We start from the raw sequence: 21,457 nt of genomic DNA on the forward strand, positions 1-21,457 counted from the left end.
CTGGCTGTACAAAATTTTAGGCCGTCTATCAGCAGTGATTGTTAGAGTGCATGTCAGAGAATTGCACGGACACGCGCTTCACACCGCAATTGAGATTGCGTGTGTGCGTCCTTGAGAACTGTAAGTCGTATAACTTATGTTGTCAGTTAATTTAAGCCTGTTATTGTATATGTCTATAGTTCTTGCAAATTTAAATCAAGTTAAACAAAACACCTAAGATGCAAAACACTTGAGAATAAATACATTGATTAGAAAAAAAAGAATATATATATTTTCTTTTTTGGCACACCGAAGACCCATTTTGACCCAAGAAAAACCCTGTATATGTGTTGATTACTTTCAAACTCAAGCCAAAATTGCTATGTTCGCCAAAATTGCTAAGTTTGCAAAAATGACCTAACCTGCCTCTAATGTAATGTTGGTTGTTTCATTTTGGGCTTTGCAGTCCATTATGGTCTTGGCAGTAGCACCAGAGGGAACAGCCAGGTTTTGGCCTAGCTTGGCCCACGAGGGAAACTACATAGAGACTGTAGTGGACATGGGAGAAAACCTGAGCAACTTTGTCATTGCTGTTAAGGTAAGGTTGTACTGTGGACCAATTTCTTCATTTGTGTTACCAAATAGCATACCTGTACTATCTAATGTTGGCTGTACACCATCTACATAACTTCATAAATCCTAGCATCGTTAAGTCTTTCACATTAGCAATCAAGGACCTGCCTTGTAGATTTATTGTGCCAATGCTAAACAGTGTGCAAAGTAAACAGTTTTAGTGCAAGGGTCCACACACTACTAGAGTACGAGATGTATCAGTTGGTTGACAAAACATGACCTTTCTCTCAGGGTTGCAGTTTTGTAGCTTCATCGTTCCAAGGACAGCTGATGCGTCTTTGGACAGACTCATCAGGAAAGCTCCATCAGAGGGCATTCCAACCCGGTCATGGGATGTTGTCTGGGATCGGACGCAGAGTCTCCAGCCTGTTTGGCATTCTTGCCCCTCCCACGAATGATACAGTAAGCAGTGTCACAGATATGCCTTGGACCTTTTGGTTCTTTGACAGGTTGTATTTTTCCGGAATATGTTAGTCATTAGCATAAATTCAAAATGAGTGGTGGGCATAGATTAATTTTTTTAATCTCACTGTGATTTTGGCGTTAATCTACATTAATCTAGATTAAAGAGGCTCATTTGAATTCTGCCGAATGCATTCAGAATATTTGTGCTACCCAAATAATGACTAAAAGTAAGTCTTTGAGAACGGGTTTCTCAAGCCAGGTGGCGCATTAGACCAGGAGCTCATCTCCTGTTTCCAAAATGCATCACAAACTGCTTGAGAAAGCTGTTCTACTATGATAATTCGTGATGAAAATAAATTATGTTCAATAAGATGTACTTGTGTTTCTTATATACTAGTGTAATAATTGGACGCTGTTCCTATTGGTCCAGAAGACAAAAGTTAATAATACCGTTTATATACCTCCTGAAAGTTCGCAGAGGTACATAAATGGTCTGCTCGGCAACAAAGTAGCCTAAATTGCCCCAAAAAAACCTAAAACAACCAAATATGGTTTCTGCACAGGTCTGCAAACGCCCCGCAATCGCTTCCCGTTTTAAAGAAGTATCTGAAGCAGACAGAAGACGAATTGATGTTGTTGATATGTTGCCTTGGAGGTGTAGTGACGTCACCAGTGCAAGTGCAGCTGATTGCTCTGACAACATGGCGTCTGCTCCAGATTTGACGTGTTTGATTTGTGATCTTCCCACGTGTTGTTGTAGTATATAAGAAACCAAATGTTTACTCCTCGACAGGTCAGCAAACGCTTTGTCTCCACGATTTGTTTGTAAACAAACAAACCTAACAAACGTTTTAACAAATCTCGGTTTACAAAGGCGTTTGCAGACCTGTCGAGGAGTAAACATTTGCTGTTTATTAACTGTTTATTAGATTAGTTAGCGATAGAGCTGTGCTGACGGGCTTGCCTCGGTTGCACTCAAACATCGTAGTTTGACGACGACTCTTCCCCTGCGCTACATCAGTGCTTTGGCCTAGCATCTTCCGCATTAGCTAAGGGATGGTTTGCGTTTAGGTGGTATTTGAAACTGGAAGAACTCCTACAGTCAACTAATTTCTCATAGCACAAGGTACAAACAACCTTAGTCTTGTCGAGGTTTCCATTGGGAAGCTTCTTAAAAATACGTTTTCCCTGAAGCAAACCAGGCGGCTTCATAGCTGCATCCATGTTAGCACGTCACGTTTGATGTGATAATTTCATACACGAGGCATACACACAGGTTCGAAGACTCGTTCTCGTTCTCGTTCCCTACAGTACAATTCGGCTAGGTATACATCCGCGCTAAAATATCAAGGTGAAAGTAATCATAGCTTGCATAGTATAGACTCCCAACCCAACTTTGAGAATAGATTAGCGGCGATATTTTTTTTATCGCCGATAAGAGTCCGGCGGCGTTAACGCTGATAACGGCCCACCACTATTCAAAATACACATTCAGTTGAATTAGACTGCTTATAGGTAACGTTGAATCAAAGGTGCTTGTGCCATTTTAACGATGCATGATACATTTTTACTCTTGATCAGATTTATGCTCCTGTTCTCAAACCAGCACATACATTTATTAAAAGTGAATCTGTTCAATTTCCGCCTAGCTCTTATTGGCTAAAAAAAACTCAGACTACTTCCTCACATATAATATAGGACATTTATATAAATACCTGACCATCTGGTTTGTGCTTGGAACTTCATTTTGATACAGTTAAAATCAGATATAACGTTTTCTTGTAGACCAGGGCTGCGTTTCCCGAAAGCGTATTAAGCCTAAATTGATTGTAGAATCCATCGTACGACGAATCTTAGTTTTACGGGCCGTTCCCAAAGACACCGTAGCTAAAGTATCTCTTGAAAATTCGTAGCTCTTGAAATCGCATAGATTAGCCTACTCCTTCCGAAATGTTTGGGAAACGCACGTAAGAAATATAGATGGTTTTGTTATTGTCCTATCATTGCTACGATCCATCGTTATCGGGAAACGCAGCCCTGGTTGTCCTGAAATCTGGTGACATACTTATATATTTGAGATTGGTAAGAGGAGTTTGTTGGGTTTGAGGACACATCCATCTACATGTGTGAAGTTGCACTGTGCAACATTTTAGTAAAACACCAATCCTTGAAATTATGTCCTGCTTGCACGGATTGGAAAACGTGGGGCCCTAACCAAATGAAAAGTGAGCTAACCCACCCTACCTTCCTCCTCCTTAGCTCCACAGTGTGCTGTGGGTGGGGGACAAGGCTGTCCTGTACACCCTCACTTCCTCCAGACTGAATAAGTGGGAGATGGAGGAGAGCTCTGAGGTGCAGGTCCTGAGCTGGAACACCAATCCTGCCCTTACAGAGAGTATCAGAGATTCCGTTTGGGTAGGTGATACTACTAGTATGACATTCTAGGGCTGGGCGATATGACGATATATATTGTGTGACAATAGAAAAACATTTATCGTTTCATATTATGACCTATCTTTGTTGCACAAACCCCCTTCGTTACGGCAATATTTGTCGTAACGAAATATTAACCTGACCATGATCCGCTGCCCCCTCCTCCCCCAGTTACTGCGCACTCACTTTTAACAAATATATTTTTTAGACTGCTACACATGTTGTACATCATTGGAAAGCTACAATTCTTGTGCTTGTAGATATGTAAACCATTTCAAGATCGAGTCACAACAACAAGTATAGTCAACGTCTTTGTCCAGTCACCAATTTGTAGACAATGCCAAAGCCAAACGTCTCTACTTACCCTCAAAGGTTCAGTGTTGTCCAGGTATGCAAACAACCCATCAAAACTTGATCTCTGTACATTCCCAAGGGTCCAAAGTATCTAACCATGTCAAGTAGTTCGTCCAAATACAATGTTTTACATTCATAAATAGCCATTATCCTTTGTTTCATTATGCAAGTTAGCCGACGGAAGAAACAACTTGTTCACATAAAAGTGGTCTTCAGTGGTCTTTAAGGCCCAGATCCTTCAGAAGAGGATCTGGGCATGCGGAACCATCCGCACAAACAGAATTGGATTCCCGAAAACAAAAGTGAACAGTTTGGATACAAAATCTCCCCGTGGCAGTATTCGCTGGATCAGGAACGACTCCCTCCACTTTGTCCAGTGGCGAGACACAAGGGATGTCTTCCTGTGTTCAACGCTCCACACGGCAAATGCACAGGACACGGTGCAGAGGAGGGTCAAAGATGCAGATCAGCACTGGGTACTGAAAGACATCCCAGTTACGCCAGTGATAAAGGACTACAACCAGTGCATGTCGGTCACCTGACAACACATGGGATATGGCTTTGGCCTGTTCTAGCACCCTGGCGACCATTTTTTCTTTGGATCCCCATCTTGTTGGGCACTCAGTTATGAGGGTGTGCTCAGGAAGTTTGAGCTCCCTCTGTGCCTCAGTCATTGCTGCTTTCTTCTTCCAACTGTGGGAGAAGTGCCCCACCAGCTTGGACAGCCCTATTGCTCTCGACACTGATGATGACACTGTCATCCTTGAGCGCATTTTCTTGAAAAATAAATACATGAAAAGTGTAATTCATACAATTTAAGTTGTTTGATACAAGGGCAACGCTATCACCATTACAAACACTTACGTTGTCTCTATCACTCTGAAAACAGTGTTTCACTCTCTCACACACACAAACACAAACTTACCAATGGCAAGATGTAATCTGTGCCCAAAACACTGGACCATATTTGCCGCGTTGTCTGTCGTAATGCAGACAAGGTTCTTTTCGAGGAGATCACAGCTGGCAAGCCCCTCAGGCCAGCTGCGATATTTTCCCCTGTGTGGTTGTCTGGGAAGTAGGAAGTTTGAAGGCAGCGAGCATTGAGGTCGAAGTCTTCAGTAATAAAATGCACCGTAAGACGCCTATCCATTGTTTTAATCAAAGCCGTGAACCCAGGCCTGGTCACCGTATTGAGGGGCATCATGTCTTTGTAGATGAACTCGGTTATTGCTCGTGTCATTTCCAAGTGTCGTTTAGAAGTACGTGGATAAGGAGTAAGGCTTTCAAATATTTCAGTCAGTGTGCCCCGTCGGTTGGTATTAGGCTGATTTGTGATGTTCGGCATTTTTGCAACGCAACCGCCGTACAAGGTTTCGCAGCCTTTGCGATTACAAAATCTACTTTGTCACATTGCGATATAATCGCAAATGCAATTAATCATTCAGCCCTAGTATGCAAATAGTTTGTGTCTTATATAAACTGCTTTTCCACAATAGCACTTGTTTTGACTCTTATATGCACAAAGTTTAGTTTCAAGAAGGTAAAAAGCACTGTAATGCTTCAGTTACTCTGTTTCAGCAACACTAATGGTGAATCTGAATATGGGATATGATAGCCCCAAGTGTCACCTTTCATTAGAGCCCAAACCTATGACTGTAGGTGAAAGAGTTCAAAAGTTGTAGCCTTTTTATGATGGGTATGTGGCCATGGTTACCCAGGGTCCTTTTGGAGTCTCCAAAGGGCACTTATAGAAAACGCCTGGATGTACCCTTAGAAAAACATGTGTATAACATTCGATTTTCATGGTATTATATTCGACTTTTGAGTTGAATTGGGTAAGGCCTCAAGCTGTGGTCCAATGCTGTCTTCCAGCTAATATCTACCACCTCAAAACAAAATCTAGGCGGACTTAGAAACTTTCAATATCCTTGTGTTCAAGCCTCTATTACTCAACACCAGTAGGACTTACAGGGGTCCTGACAACAGGGGAAATAACTTCAGTGTCAGCTTTTAAAAGAGACCATTTACATGCATGTACTCCAAATGGTTCAAGAACAGCTTTCAATTTACTTTGGGTATGCTGTTTAGGCGTTTTCAGGCAAATTTAACTGGATTTTTAAAAGGTTAAAAGAGAAATTAAAACAGGTTGCACCACAACAATTATCTGCACTTGCACAAATGTATTTTGAGGTCGCACAGAATACGTTTCGGAAGCATATGCTTTCGAGCCTTGATAAAGGTGAAAAATAGAATATAAGTAAGTACTTTTTATATGTCAAGTAGCCTATATAATTGGATGTGCTCAAGCCTTTGGCGAGCACAACCATTGTTCTCTAGTTACCCTCTAGTTCTAATTGTAATAAGAAATTGGCCTCCATATGGTCATTTTATATAGACCACATGTGTCAAACTCAAGGCCCGCCACGTCATTTTATGTGGCCCACGGAAGCTATGCTGCTTTACAGCATGGATTTACCATAAACTACATCTCTTACAATGCATTTTGATTATGTTACGGCAAAGTGATGACATCCCGTGTCTAGAAAGCAGTGTATACACATCAGTGTATACCTAGTTTAAAGGCCATATGGCAGGTTAAACACTACTGTTGATTAATGGGTACATGAAGCACTCAAGACATATCATTTAAAATATCGCCAAATGGTGTTAAAGACCAATTTTTGGTGTTAGCATTAGCATATTAGCGCAAATCGGCGATGACGTCACGTTGGGGAGTCGTGGAGGAGAGAAGCCTCAGCCTAGTACTAGAACTATGGCGACTGACTGGGATGAAGAAGAGGTGGCAAAAACCACTAGTGTATGATGGTGTATGAGAGGGCAAATGAGGAATTGCCGAGACCTGATGGCCGTCAAAGCCAATTAAATGGATGGTCCGAGGAGAATGAGTGGAGAGTTGAAGTGTCCTGGTGAGTTGCTACCATTTAGCAACGCAGCAACGATCTCTGGAGCTAGTCTACGAACAGCAGTGCACATATACAATTTTCTTTTACTGTCAGTGAATAGCACCGAGTGAAAGTCAACGTTTTCTTTATATCTAGTGAGAGTGATCATTCAGGGCCTGACATTAAATTTTTGAGGCACTTGTCCTTATGACAAGTAGCCCTACATTTACGTTTCACTTTTCCATGCACAAAAGTCACGTCCGGGTAAAGATGGTGCCTTTGACCAACGCAGATGAGCTGTAATATTAAAATGATAACAATTGAGGTGTTATAAAAAAACAGGTAACATTAAACATTTACACAATTTCTGCAGAATGAAACACTTTCTGTTAGGTACTGTATTGCAGCTTTGTCCCAATATCTCTACAGACCATGCAGCTAATTTAATGCTCAACACTTGAACGGGGACTTATTACTTGAAAGAGGAATTACTGCGTCTTCTCAGTTACACTATCAGGGCTTGGAAATACTATGACTTGCAAAACTAGGCAAATGGCTAGTAGAACATAACATTTCAACATAATTTCAGTAAATCAAACAGCTGCAAAACCCAGTGAAATGTTATATACAGCTAGCAAACTAACATTAGCTAGCCTCGCTAAAGACATTGGCTAACTCAACTTTGGTAGGCTATCCTCAGTATTTGCAAGCTGGCCAGTGCAAGTACAGTAACATGGCATTTTATTTTGTTTGAGTTTAAACTTGTCCAGTGGGGCAGATACATTTCTCTGCCCTACAAAAAAAAATCCACTTGTCCCGGACAATCATGTCGTTAGCTGTAGTTCAGATAAGTAGACTAGTACTACCGGTAAACTTATCTAGATTTAGAAAGAAGACATAATGCTAGCTATGGGCTAACTTGCTAGTCCCACCTAGAAATCCCCAATTAAATATTTTCCCCGACGTTGTAAACACATTTCCGATTAGATGTCCCACGTTTTGATGGTACTAGCAGAGACCATATTAGACATTCTCTGGGACTAGCCTAGTGTTTATTTCTAATCGATTTCAATGGTCTCTAAGCGGGCTTTGGTCAGTCGTCTCCCCAACGTATTATATTCCGTTTTGTGACACCCAACAACATCAAATACAATGGATAACAGTTTAAATGTTTATTACCAACAAGCAAATAGCGCAAATTTGTTGGAAAAATAAACCTGCCATATGGCCTTTAACTAGGTGAAGGCGAGCATGCAAACGTACCCCATGCACATTTTCAGCCAAGATCCTCTGGCATTCAACCCAAGTTGGTATCGCTCTCGAACTTAGTTAGAGTACTCAGCCAAGCTAGCATGTTTCTGCTTCCCCTGTTGACAATTTGGAGCCAGAAATGGTAAAGACATCACCTTTACTAGACAAGGTTTTACCAATTGGAAAAAAAAAATATTTGACATAAAGCTCAAAAAGCTATTCTGCGCTCAAATGAAGGGCAAAAAACACCCGCTCGCATTGTGTTTAAGTCCATATCTAGCATCACAACAAACCCAGAGTACGTCCTAGGTTTGGGCTAATCCTTGAATTTTTATCAGGCCTGGCTCCACACTTGATTAACCCTGGGATCGATGAGCAGTCTCAAAAATGGTAGGCCGATCAATATAAGAAATAATACGACCCCTTCCATAATCATGATACCCCCCAAAAATGTTCACTGCACCCCCAGTCAAGGCAGGCTGCATCGGCCCTGGATGGAAGGCAGTTTCAATAAAGATGGGAAAGCGAATGTTTGTGCTTCAAGGAGAAAAACCAGTAACTGAACTGTGATTTGCAGCACTGAGAATCGCTCACTAGGATAAGTTGGTGTCCTGGCAACTGCAACGTCAGAGGTTCGAATCCAGCCAAAGCCGACAAGCTTGTCATGTCTCTGATTCTCTGTTTAGCGAGACCTAAAGCCACTGCAAAGGAAGCAAGGTACACAGGGTGTACCTTGGACTCAGGGAGTCAGTTGGCTGAGCGGTGAGGGAGTCGGGCTAGTAATCCGAAGGTTGCCAGTTCGATTCCCGGTCATGCCAACTGACGTTGTGTCCTTGGGCAAGGCACTTCACCCAACTTGCCTCGGGGGAATGTCCCTGTACTTACTGTAAGTCGCTCTGGATAAGAGCGTCTGCTAAATGACTAAATGTAAATGTACACCGCAGTCGCTAGCTACCTGTAGTCAAGCTACAAGCTATAGTCAATGCAATCCTCACACAAACTATCAATGATTTTAGATTTTCGAAACCGTTTGTCCGGTACAGCCAATCAAAATCGGCAGCAGAGCCGCCAAACAAAGTTGTTTCGTATCTCAGCAAATCTTTGATGGATTCACGCCAAACTTGCTGCGTGTACTCGGAACACTGTTCTGAAGATGTCGAAAGTCTCTTCTGGGTCATCTGACCTGCTTGGCCACCCCATTTGCTGCTTGCAGCTATATTTTTTAGTGTTATTGTTATCGGTCCGATAAGAAAATGTGTTCGATAAATTGTTGATTATTTACGCCCATTGAACCACTTTTTTCTTTCAGGCAATATATTTTAATGATATAAAAGAAAGTCGGCCATAGGAATGTATAATTAATTGTAAAATGTAAGAATTCTGTTCATTTTGGTAAAAGAAAGATCTAGATGTTTATGCAGTTAAGGTTTTAATAACATTTACATTTAGGGTGCTTTCACACCTGACATGTTTGGTCCGTTTCAATCGGACCATGGTTCGTTTTCTCTGAAAGTCCGGTTCGTTTGGAGAAGTGAGAACCAATTTTTAATGCTTTAATTAGCATTAAAAATCAAATGCTAATAAACAATATTTTATCTTTTTAATTATTATTATTTTTAGGGGTGCTAAAATATTTAGGAGTGGTTGATTAAGGAGTGGTTGAGCACCCCTAAAAAGGGTCTAAAATCGCCACTGATATATGCTATACGAAAATGTCTTATCCATAAGACAGACTGACCCATATTTTAAAAGTCACAAGCCTTCGCGACCCAAGCCAATAGACATTATTCGTAAATCACAAAATTAAGGTGGATTTGACCATTATTGAACAATAAGGATGATATTTTATTGTTATTTTATTGTTATTTCAGAACTTGTAGGCCTACTGCCATTGTTAATAAACTATCTCAGACTGAGTGATCACTTCTCGCTGAACAATTGAACCAGCAATATTTAAAGAAAGTATCCATTAAGTGCCTAATTGGACATTAAATGTAGGCTATAAAAAAACATATAGCCCATTTCTTCTTATTTTCAACATTCATTTGAACCAGAAATATTGCAACAAAATGTAATAATTACAAAAAGATTACAAATTATACAAAACATGTTGTACCATTTCAACATTGCTAATGGGATAGGTGGGCCTGTCTGCGTTTTTGTTGTGCGTTTCAGTCTGTGCATGCAGGAGGAGAGCGCAACACGCATATCAGGCGCAGCATTGAGTCTGTTTCTGTGCTTTGTCTTCATTTTTGTGAGCACAGAAAATCCCAATTCTCACATGTACGTGGTAGTGAAAGGAATAAGCATAGAAATACTGGCCCTACTGAGAACAGGATATTCTGACGAAATGCTTATCCAGAATGATAAGGTCACAGATCCATAGCGTCAATGCGATCGCAGCTGAGCTGCAACAACTCAGTTTCTTCTGCAGGTCTAAGCGTCAACTCAAGCAAAGCCTCAGGACTCTCAAATTCGAAGGGATTTTGCATCTACCTTTTATCATTCAGAATGGCATACCTCTCTGTTGGAAAATAGCGATCAAAGTTCTCAATAAGCGCAACAACATGAGTTTGAATAGGCGCAGACGGCTGCTGGTCTTTCAAATAGGGGAAGCTCATTTTCGGCCTAAATATATATATTTTAAATTAATTTTCTAGTTCACTGGCTAGTTCACCCCTACGACACTAGCCTAGCCTACTGTATATGAATGAATGAAGGAACGATCAACAAAACAATATTAAACTCGAGGAAAATGTGGGAATTAGGTTAAACTGAAACAAGGCATGTGGTGTAGCTATAATTGTATGAAATGTATGATGAAAATTTGCAAGCAACTTCGCCAAGCAAATACCAAGAAATAGGTTGCAGCAGTTTGTCTTTCGACTACACTTACAGAATCCGCGATGGGACTGAGCTTGAATAGCTTCGGTGACTTTTTATAGTACAAAATTACTGTCAATCAAAAGGAGACGCAGTCTTTCGACAGACCCTCCAATCATCACGCGGAAGCCCAGCGTCCAGGCCGACCCACTCCTCCATTCACCCCCAGAGACGCTGAGCGTCCATGGGCGGGACATAATTGCAGCATATATCCAATGACCGTATAGTTTCGAAGCACTGAAAAAAACTGTTCAAAGCTGCCCCATTGAAGTCCATGGAAGCTGAGCTTCAACAGGGAAATGCACTGTGGCGCTACTGGAATGTATGAGAAGGAAATCAGTCAGACGAAATGCTAATATATGTATCTGATTCTGAATGAACTCGTCTTCAATATGAACGTGTTCAAACGCATTTAAAATGTTAACACAATAGTAAATATTTGACCATTATTTGTTTAAGAAATCGCCACTGGCAGAGATGCAGATCGTGACAAGGCCCAGTCTTTGGGAAACAATGATCTAGGCTATTAATTGTGCTCTCAAAGCAGGGCTCCAGACTGCGACCAAATGGTCGCATTTTGCGACCAATTTTTGAGACAGTGCAAGCATTTTTTACAAGTACTCGCGCATGTGCGACCAATAGTGATGGGAAGTTCGGATCATTTTACTGATTCGGTTCTTTGAATCTTGTTCAGTAAAATGAACAAATCTTTTTTCGAGTCATTCGTTCATTTCAACGGGGGGGGGAGGGGGGAGGCATCACGCATCATATTCTCATGTAGGTTAGTGCATGACATGTGCATCAGCAGATACTATTTTAAAAGAAATTCCTGCATTAAAATAATGTATCATGACAGTTTGTATGATTTGGTCATTTATTATCACACTAGCATTTAATTATTACGGCAAACAATTACACTGCACTAAACTGTAAGTGTAAATATAAAGTGCAAATAACAAAACCAGTCAGTATGATGACTTGAGCGAATATCATTCACGTCTTAATAAAACAGCGGCCACGCGAAAGGGAATGAGGAAACCGTTTCCTGTACTAAAAAATACAATGCGGGTCACTTGAAAAAAGGATCCAGAGACTCGTAGAAAGACCGAGTCGGGAAATGAACGAACCGTTTGTTTCCTCCAGTACAGAGCCTATGCAGGTCACGTGAAAAATGATCCAAAGACTCGTAGAAAGACCGAGTCGGGAAATGAACGAATCGTTCGTTTCCTCTAGCTACCACTACAGAGCCTATGCAGGTCACGTGAAAAATGATCCAAAGACTCGTACCCTCTCTTTGAGAGGACTCGTTACTCCCAAGTCCTTGTAAAGATTCGTTAAAAATGAACGAATCGTTCACGATCGACACATCACTAGCGACCAACAAATTTGGAATTTATTGGGTGTACACAATGTCAGCACACGTTAGCAACGACGCATAGATACCACGTTCTAGTAAGACAGCCATATCAGCGAGCCCTCAGCATTAGTACTGTAGCTAAAAGTCTTGGAATGTTTAGGCTATTTTTCGCTAGGTTCCTACGAACATGTGTTTATCTGCCAGACAAGTGGGTTCCCCTTCGTTCTTTTGGTGAGCTGTCTCACGACCCCTTCTTACCCGGTGTCATGGAGCCGAGCAGCTAAATACTTATTTAGCACTAGCGTTGTTAACTACTGTATCCCTGCATGTGTTTGCGCTGTTGCTCAGCAAGTGTGGTGTAGGACAGGGGCGATTCTAGGATCAGACCTTAAGGGGTGCTCAGCCCCCAATGAGAATGTGACATGAATACAGTGCCTTGCAAAGGTGCTAAACCCCCTTGCTAATAAATCCCTAATTTCACTGGATAACAATTAATTCATTTATGTATTATTATGCAAAATATTGCATGAATGAAAAAACTAAGGACTACCAGCATCAAATGATAATAAACGATAATAATTGTTATTTTTGTATTATTATTTTTAGGGGTGCTGAGATGAAATTTAGGGTGCTTGAGCACCCCTAAAAAGGGTCTAAAATCGCCCCTTCTAGGAGGACTGATTGATAAGTGCATCATACATTTAAGGCATAGCTAAGACTTGCATACAGTACATAATGTCACATTAGATAATGTATTTAAACTCAAGCTTGTGTGGCGCGTCGCTGTATATCAGTTGTAAAAATGACCCATCTGCAACCGACGTAAGCACACCCCACAATTTCCCCAGAAATTGTACCCTCTCTAGTTACATTAATAATTGCATTGCAGGTCGATTTTAAAGGTGTGCCTCTAAATTTTCTGCTTGAGCTCCTATAATTTTCAGTCAGGGGCTACGGTGCTCCTAGTAAAAAAAGTTTGTCTGGAGCCCTGTCTCAAAGTGCACCTGATTGATGCGTTTAACTTTAAAATGTAATACATTTCCTTCCGGGGGAGCATGCCCCACCAGACCCCCCTAGATGGTCGGGGGTTCGCCGTATCCTTCTCACCTTTTTTACCCCTGACCTGTTTGCATGCCTGTATTGGGATATGAAAGGACCTACAGGATGCGAGATTTTGGTGATATCACACAGCCCCAGAACAGTATGGATACTGTTTATTCGGTGGTTATGCTTATGACGATAGTTAGAATATAGAACTCACATTCACAAAGAAGGTGGGTTAGAAAATTGTCTTGTAACTAGATTAAATTCTGAAATATGAACTTTTGAAGAACTTACCGATAAATGTGTGCTGTTCAAACTAACAATATTCTTCTGTTTATTGCTAATCAGGGGTCTGAGAGCAACTATGAGGAAATAAAGGAAGGTGTGAAAGTGGTTTACCTGGACATGCAGCTCAGTCAGTGAGTATTAATTCTAAATTAAGAACCATTACCTGGTTGTTGCCATTAACCAAATACGTTCAGGACACTTCCATATAACCCCAAAAAGTCTGGGGAATTTTACGAGTATTTATTTGATTAAAATGTCAAGTATATTTTCTATGATAGCAAAAAGCTATCAGCTTTGTTTCTTGTCTACACATTTACAATATTATATTTTACGGATACGTGTACACTTAAGTTTCTTGTCCATAAACCTGTGCAGTTTGACGGTTAACCCAAATATATAAACTTTTTCCAAATGTGTATGTGACTTCTGAATTGAAGGAGTTTAATCCCCCTTGATACTTTGTATGGTAGGAATGGTCTGGTGGTGTTAGCAGCTGCATGGCACCCGTCTGATGTGCCCTGCCTGGCATATTTTTGCCTGGTCACCTTGCTGGATAATGGCACCAACATCTCTGACGAACTGTCAGTGGAGGTCACCAAGTTCAACCCACCGTTCCATGTGAGACCTCATGAGTCTTAGAGATTTCATTCTCTTGTGTGGTTTATAAAATGTTTCTTACCACTTTCAAGTATGAGGCACTTTGAACTGCCCTCAATGCAAACTCCGTGTTTGTCCCCTCAGGCAAATGAAAGAGGATGTTTTTACTGTAAAGCCCCAATGAATTGCCAGCTGGAAAATGTGCAGGAAAAACAAATTCACTGAACTAAAATAAGACTAGCACAAACTATTTGATTTAAAAAATATATGTCTTTACTTACTAACAGATCTGTTACGTTGCATTTGTAAAAACAACCAAACATTTAATTTTTGATTGCTGATACGTTCTGTTCCACAGAGTGAAGATGCTCTCCAGACCACTAGGTTGGTGTTACCGAGAGCCTCTAGCACTGCAGCCTTTCTCTACAATGATGAGTTGGTGTTCGCCTGCTCTACAGGCACAGGCAGAGGAGGTCTGCCTGAGGAGAAAATCCTCTTCACCTCTCCTGGTAGGAGCTACAGAAGATCCCTTTTCACATTAGATGTTCATATATGACAGGAGTACTCTTAACTGGGAGTACTCCTGTCCTGTGGGCAAATAGAATGCCATTATTCAATCAATGCAGTGACTCAACGCCACTAGACATGTTCCTGCGTTTACAGATGTTTCTTCTTTGACAAGACACAAACTCGAGCCTACGTGTGACCTGCCAATATGTCCCTTCTTTGCACGTTGTATTGCACAATGCAAAAAAATGCAGCCCACAAATGTGTATGATGTTGCTGTTACGATATGTCGTCAATTGTGCTGCTCTGTGCTATGCACTACTGTTATTGGGATGTTATTTTAAAGGTGTGTTCTTTTGTATTATATTTGGTGCACTGAGTTAGGCTATCAAATTTCAAAGCATTTCTTGAGTTTCATCCTTCTGCCATTGGAGTTGCATTTCTCCAGTTTATGTGCGTACGCAGGGCTCAAAGTTTTCATCTACCTGTCAAGTTATTCATAAATCCTAAAGTTTGCTTAGAAAGTGGCTTACACACTACATAAAGGAGGTCTCTGATCCTTGATCTTCTGCTGTCTTGTCTAGATGCAGTTTGTGCGTCGTTTTGGCTAAGTGTGCTAAATGAATAACGCAACTGCTTCACTGCAATTCATTACAAGCCATGTATACTCTGCACTGTTAGCATCTACATTGTGAACTTGACTTGTGAAATCTTTCTCTGTTAGGAGACCACCTTCGAGGTGGGGGCTGCTGTGCCAACCTGCCTGTGTTTTTCTCCCAGAACAGCGGGCTGGTGGCGGTGGTCTCCAGGGAGAGCGCCTCCATCCTGCCAGAGACCATGGAGGACTCCCTATGCTCCTCGCTGGCTGGGGCTGCACCTGAGGTAGGCATGGTTCAAGCATAGCTAGACCCGAGGGGCCAGTGTGAGGAGTATTGAACTAAGGGGCCATGGCAGGTTAAAACTTTATGGCACAGACCAAACAATATGGCACAGACGAAAATGTGTCTAGATCTATCAAAAAATTCCAAAAGTACTGATTTGGAGACATGAGGCACTTTGAATGTTGTTTTTGTAGCTTGTAAAACAAATGATTAAAGGCCTGTTGCTTATTTTTTAGGCAACTGCCATGGAGACTCCTTCCAGAATGGAGTGTGTTGCTCCAGAGGACAAAATTAAACTCCTCAAAGCTGCTTTCCTACAATTCTGTCGGTAAGTGGTATGACAAAGATAATAGGGCCACTTTAAAGTACTGTGCCGGCCATAATAAAATGGCACCTAAATAATTATAAAAACAGGCTGTGGGGGGAAATACATCATCATGTTTGTTTAAAAAAAATCTAACTCTGAAGTCTTTGAGAACTTCAAACTGGTCACCAACCGTCATTTTTGTTGAAAAACTAAAATATAACTTTTTGGCAACAAACAGCAGATTTGGTGGTTGGTTGGTTTGGTGTAATGTTGCAGCTTGTGTAATGGTGTAATTTGGCTTTGTAATATATTCATGCCACAACCTTTTGTCATATGCTGAAAGTAGGTTATGGGTCTTCCAGCTGGACAATGATCTAAAGTTTACAGAAATTATTTGCTGACCATAGAATCAATGGCAATGGTCCTCACAGTCCCCTGACTGAAATTCCATAGAAAACTTGTGGGTTGACAATTTGAACTGAAGAGGACAACTAGCTGATGAACTTCAATTAACAATTTTATCTCAAATATAAAATTGTAGAGTCAAAAGAAAATATTTGAGCACTTTATGGAATATATTTTTCAGGATTCCAAACAAACGTAATCCTAGACTTCACATTTGTTAAGCATTGTAGGTCTAGTATGCTCAAATGGTCTTGGTTAACCCGTGTGATTCCTAAGGTGTGCTGTATTTGCCAGGCATGACGTGGTTGGGGCCCAGACTATGACAGATGAGCTTTTCCCCCCAGAAGGGGAGGGCGATGGGGATCTAGACGCCCTGGTAACCCGCATCAGCCTGGATCTGGTGGAGGACTACCCCGCCTCGGACCCCCGCTGGGCAGAGTCTGTTCCTGAAGGTGAGAGGGAGGGATGGCGAAAAGGTGAGGAGTGGAAAAAGGAGAAGAGGGACAAACTCAAACAAGGAGGGCTGAGGAGGACACAGATGGAATATATTGATTGATTGGAATATATATGGAAATAATTGTGGTGGAGTCATAGATTGAAGAATAAAGAATATACAGTGGGGTGGAATATTAATTATGAAGCACTATTATCAGTTAGGAATTTCATACATTAATATGTATTAGCTGTTTGTACATAAAGCATATGGAAGCATGCAAATGTGGAAAAAATGATAACTTGTGGCCCCCCATGCAAAATGCTGTTTAGCTGCAAAGCCAGCACGGTTCATAGTTGTATTCCAAACAATGTAAATTGTTGCACTGCACTCTGTTGGATTATAAAAAAGGACACCTGCAAAATATGAACTTTGCAGAGTGCCCGGTTCTCGAGATAATAGTTGGAAACTCACTTCCCTAAAATCTAATTCACACAGATACACACACACAACACACACAGATTCCTGGCATTTTTAGAGATAGCAACACCGCCACATTTCTTAGAGGCATGAGGAATGTGTGAGTACACCAAATCCGGAGTAGACGCTTCACTCAGAGCGGTATGTTCGTCAGGTTTTAGCTAAGTTTCGGTGAGTCCAATCAGGTCCAGACTGCATTCAGACATTAGGTCATTAATCAAAAACAGCCTTTGTTGATAGGGATCTGATGTTTTGGATTCCAATATTCCAGTATGAGTTTTTAGTAGCTTTAGTTTTAGGAGATATTTTCTCGGAAATAGTGACATTGTTACAGTTTTTCCCCTAGGTTTACAGCTTTGGGGGCGACCATATAGAGACAGAAAGGACATGCCGTCGTGTAAATAAGATAAATAACATAAGGCCATTTAGTTTGTTTAATAAAAGAGCAAGCTATAGACCTGTTTTATAGGAAAGGTAACCTTCAATGACTTATTTTGTGATCTGGCGCTATTTGGGGAAAAATGGTGCCAAATAGTGCCCCGCCCCCCTAATATAATGGTAGGGGAAACACTGTGTTAGGTGCAAACATAGTGTTATGGGAGAGCGAGGCTGAATACATATTAAATTGGTATGATTCCTAACAATTGAAGGCTGAGATTATTTGAAATTGGAGCGGGGTACTGACACTGCCTCAATGGGGGGAAAAAACACACCAGCTACCACAATGGCTACATTACAAGCTAAGTTATCGGGCCCCAAACAACCCGCAACATGCCTATCAGACTCTCTAAGAGACTGTGGTCTGGCTTGCTCTAGTGAGTGTCAGGCCTGCTCTAAAATAGCTTCAATGTTCCGAGACAAAAGAAAAGCACCTCTCCAGCTCAGGTGGAGCCTGTCACTTTTCAACAAGCCAGGTCTGGCCCAGAAATGAGACCAGTAATCTATAAATCCTAAACCCTGTTCTGTGCAGAAGCGAGCCAGACAGCAGTTAAGAGAGAAAATTCTGCTGTTGATGTCATCACTCCCCCCTAACAGGTAGTGGACTATTACTCGATGCCGACTCATTGAGCAAGGTCACATGCCTGTGCTATATTAACCTCTGTGACCTTTGACTGCCTCAGCCTAACATCATCTGTGCCGACATGTATGACAATATTCCTGTACCTATCATCAATGCGTGCACCATGTGCCTTAGCATTGGCCTTAGCCCTAGTGCTAGCCAGAATCCTAAGAATAGCTTCTATGTCAGAAGTTCTGGCCCCAGGTATGCAGTAAACTATCGCCGGTGGCTCTAATCTAATGTCACAAGTGGTCACCGATCGTTAACGTCTGATGAGGCCACTCCCCCGAGTAGACTAAGTGCCCGGCCGACCGGTTGAACCATAAAGAGGAGAGAAGCGTTTTCTAACCTCAATATGAAGCTCAACCAATAATGCTACCGGACGGGCAACGTGCCCCTGAGGGATAGCAACAAATCCGCTGTGCTGCTAAGGCAAAACCGTATCTTTCGTCACGCTTACTACTCTCTCTCGAGCTACTGGACATGACTCTCCTACTGGTACTTACTATTTTGTAGACTATCCCAACAGCTCAGTCTGTGTTTCTCTTCCATCCCATCCAGAGAGTTCTGGCTTCCCTCTGACCTCCTTAATCATCCTTCACCAGCTGGAGGACAAGATGAAGGCTCATGGCTGCTTCATGGACTTCTTGCTTCAGGTACGGTCGCCCACTGTTGTTTCACAGCGATACACCCACTGTAACTTTAGCTTCACACAGACGAATCTCTCACTGGCAGTATTTGACCAATTTATGTGCAGTAATTTGACATGCACAACTACACACTTTCAACTGACCATATTTGGCATTATGGGCAATTTCACAATTCCTCTCTCTCCCCTCCCTTTGTGTCTGTGTGTCCATCCTGTTCAGGTGGGGCTCCTGGAGCATCTGGGCCAGTCGTCTGTGCGCTCCTTGCCCATGGCCACGCGGCTGCTGCTGTGCGAGCACGCCGAGATGCTGCAGGCCGCCGCCGTGTTGAAAAACCACCACGCCAAGCAGCCCCAGTTGCTCAACCGGGCCATCCTGGCCGCCCTACAGAGGGCCCACAACACCATGCCCCCGAGCCTGACACCCGCAGATGTGTTCTTCAGAGAGGTATGCCTAACTCGCTACGAGTTTGTGTGAACGAGATCCACAAAATGTATGTACACTGCATGCCCAGTTTGAGGTGGACCACCCGTCTCAAAAAGGAATCGCTCTAAAAGCACAAGTAGCTCTGAGGCCGTGGCTCGCTTAGAAAGGTGGGAGACGGCCATTACAGTTACTGAGTATGTTCTTAAGAGAGGTGCACCTAACTCACAGCTCACAATGTATTTATAATATGAACATTTGTATACATCTTACATAAAATGGGCTTAGATTGAGGAGTTAAAAACTTGAGGTTAAAAATATGTCTAAAGTCGGGGGACAGATCAAAGAAATACAGTAATGGAGGCAGTATTTATGTGAATGATATCCACGGAAATGTTTTTTTTTAAAAGAACAAAATATTCAGTAACTGAATTATGAAATAAGACGTTTCTCCAATGGCAAGCATTGTCAGAATTGGTCCAAGCTCAAACAGCTGTAATTCAGTCATATTTTCGTATATCAAGGTGAAACTTTGCACGGTACTTCAGGGGGTTGTCATCTTAAAGCAGGGGTGGGGAACGTCCGGCGCCCTGGCCGTATGCGGCCCGCGAAATCATTTGGGCCCGCCATGGCACTGCAGGCACCATATTATTAGGTGCATTATTCGTTGGCAGCAGCACTATTAATATGTGGAGGAGGACCGTGGAGGTGTGCAGCGTTGTGTACCAATGTACCAAAACAATTTGCGCTCTGCGCGCTCTCATTAAGTGTGGAATTTCTTTCTAGCAAATCAAACCCAGAATACGTCGTTGGTTTGGGCTAAGCCACGAATGTTTACAATGCCTGGCTCCACCCCTGATTAACACTCGGATCGATAAGCAGTCTCAAAAATTGTATCAATATAAAAAATAATCCGATCCATTTCCATAATCATGATACCCCCCCAGATATGTTCACTGCACCCCCATTCAAAGCAGGCTGCATCCGGCCCTGCCAGCTAACATCACAAACCTCACCAAAGAGAAGCAGTTCCAGCCATCACATTAGGGGTGAGTTAATTAAATGTTCGAACAAATATAGCAGGCACATTTTTAAGTTGATAATTCTTTACGGCCCCCAAATGATTTTATAAATATCCAAATGGCCCTTGGCAGAAAAAAGGTTCCCCACCCCAGTCTTAAAGCCTATTAGGTTTATCCATCAGGAATATCCATCATGGTGGACCTTATGGGTCCTTGAGGCTTTTTTGTTCCTCATGAAAGATGAAGCATGTACACCAAGTTTCAGAAGAATTGGAGCAATGGGGTTACAATGCCATTTCTTTGAAAAGTGGACTTTGGGCATGGCCTGTGGCGCCCCCTAAGGTCTGATGTGGGCCATTTTTTGTGTGGGCGTTAGTTGTGGCATGTTGTATCAATGTGCCAAATCTCAAAACGTTTTACCCATGGGTTCATGAGATGGGTTACTAGAATAATATTAATAATACCAACAATTCCAATAGGTTTCCTCCTGAAGGAGGCGCAGCAGTTCTGTCGGTGAAAAAAAACATTGATGGAAGGGGTTAGGGTTTGAATTGTGCTAGCAAACAGACAAGCCACAAACTTTCCAATAACTACGCAGAACAGCATCTGAACACACGCTGTCCAAGGCATTCAGCCTTGTCGCAAACTGTTATAGATTGACCTTACTGGTTTAAGCGCCCATCAGCTAAAAACAGCAATCAGAAACACTATCACCTACAATTGTGTTGAAGTGATGAAACGACAATGAAACAAACCTCGTCCATGAAATCCAGGTTCCTGTTGCATTTACCCTTCATTATGCGGTATAATTTTGGAAACACTTAGGGTTTCCCACACGTGGCAATTTGGCATTCGTGATCTTGTCAAATTGCTCTTACTCTTGGCTCTTGACGAAGGCGGTCGCATTTTTCTCTCCTCCCTTCCCTGCTTGGCTGTGTCTTGTCTTGTCTCAAGATACTCTCTCATCATCACTCTTCGAAACTAGAAGCATGGAATTAATTAGCTGGTCTCTCAATGCTATTGACACCATCTTCTCGAAGAGAAGCTCGGGTTCGGGGGAACCCAACTGTCCGGACGGGACGTTCGCAGCTGGCTACACGATGGACGCGTGGGAGAATTGGCGTGTCGTGTGTCTAGCGGCGCTTTCCGTGGAGGACGTTGAAGA

General features: G+C 42.1%; 1 protein-coding gene across 2 annotated transcripts in view; it reads left to right on the plus strand.

Annotated features, from left to right (window-relative positions):
- The window catches only part of nup133 (nucleoporin 133), a 33,752-nt gene that overhangs the window by 3,399 nt on the left and 8,896 nt on the right, over positions 1-21,457 (plus strand). For both annotated transcript variants that reach the window (XR_010879274.1, XM_067259014.1), the window contains exons 5-15: positions 446-577; positions 844-1,014; positions 3,277-3,432; positions 13,591-13,661; positions 14,001-14,148; positions 14,486-14,636; positions 15,359-15,516; positions 15,752-15,843; positions 16,522-16,679; positions 18,762-18,856; positions 19,070-19,294. Coding sequence is in view for 1 of the 2 variants with exons in the window: in XM_067259014.1 (XP_067115115.1) it covers positions 446-577; positions 844-1,014; positions 3,277-3,432; positions 13,591-13,661; positions 14,001-14,148; positions 14,486-14,636; positions 15,359-15,516; positions 15,752-15,843; positions 16,522-16,679; positions 18,762-18,856; positions 19,070-19,294 (1,557 nt within the window). In the remaining variant the exon portion in view is untranslated. The remainder of the gene's footprint in view (positions 1-445; positions 578-843; positions 1,015-3,276; positions 3,433-13,590; positions 13,662-14,000; positions 14,149-14,485; positions 14,637-15,358; positions 15,517-15,751; positions 15,844-16,521; positions 16,680-18,761; positions 18,857-19,069; positions 19,295-21,457) is intronic.

This window comes from Osmerus mordax, chromosome 21 (genome assembly GCF_038355195.1).
Source record: "Osmerus mordax isolate fOsmMor3 chromosome 21, fOsmMor3.pri, whole genome shotgun sequence".
Classification (NCBI taxonomy): domain Eukaryota; kingdom Metazoa; phylum Chordata; class Actinopteri; order Osmeriformes; family Osmeridae; genus Osmerus; species Osmerus mordax.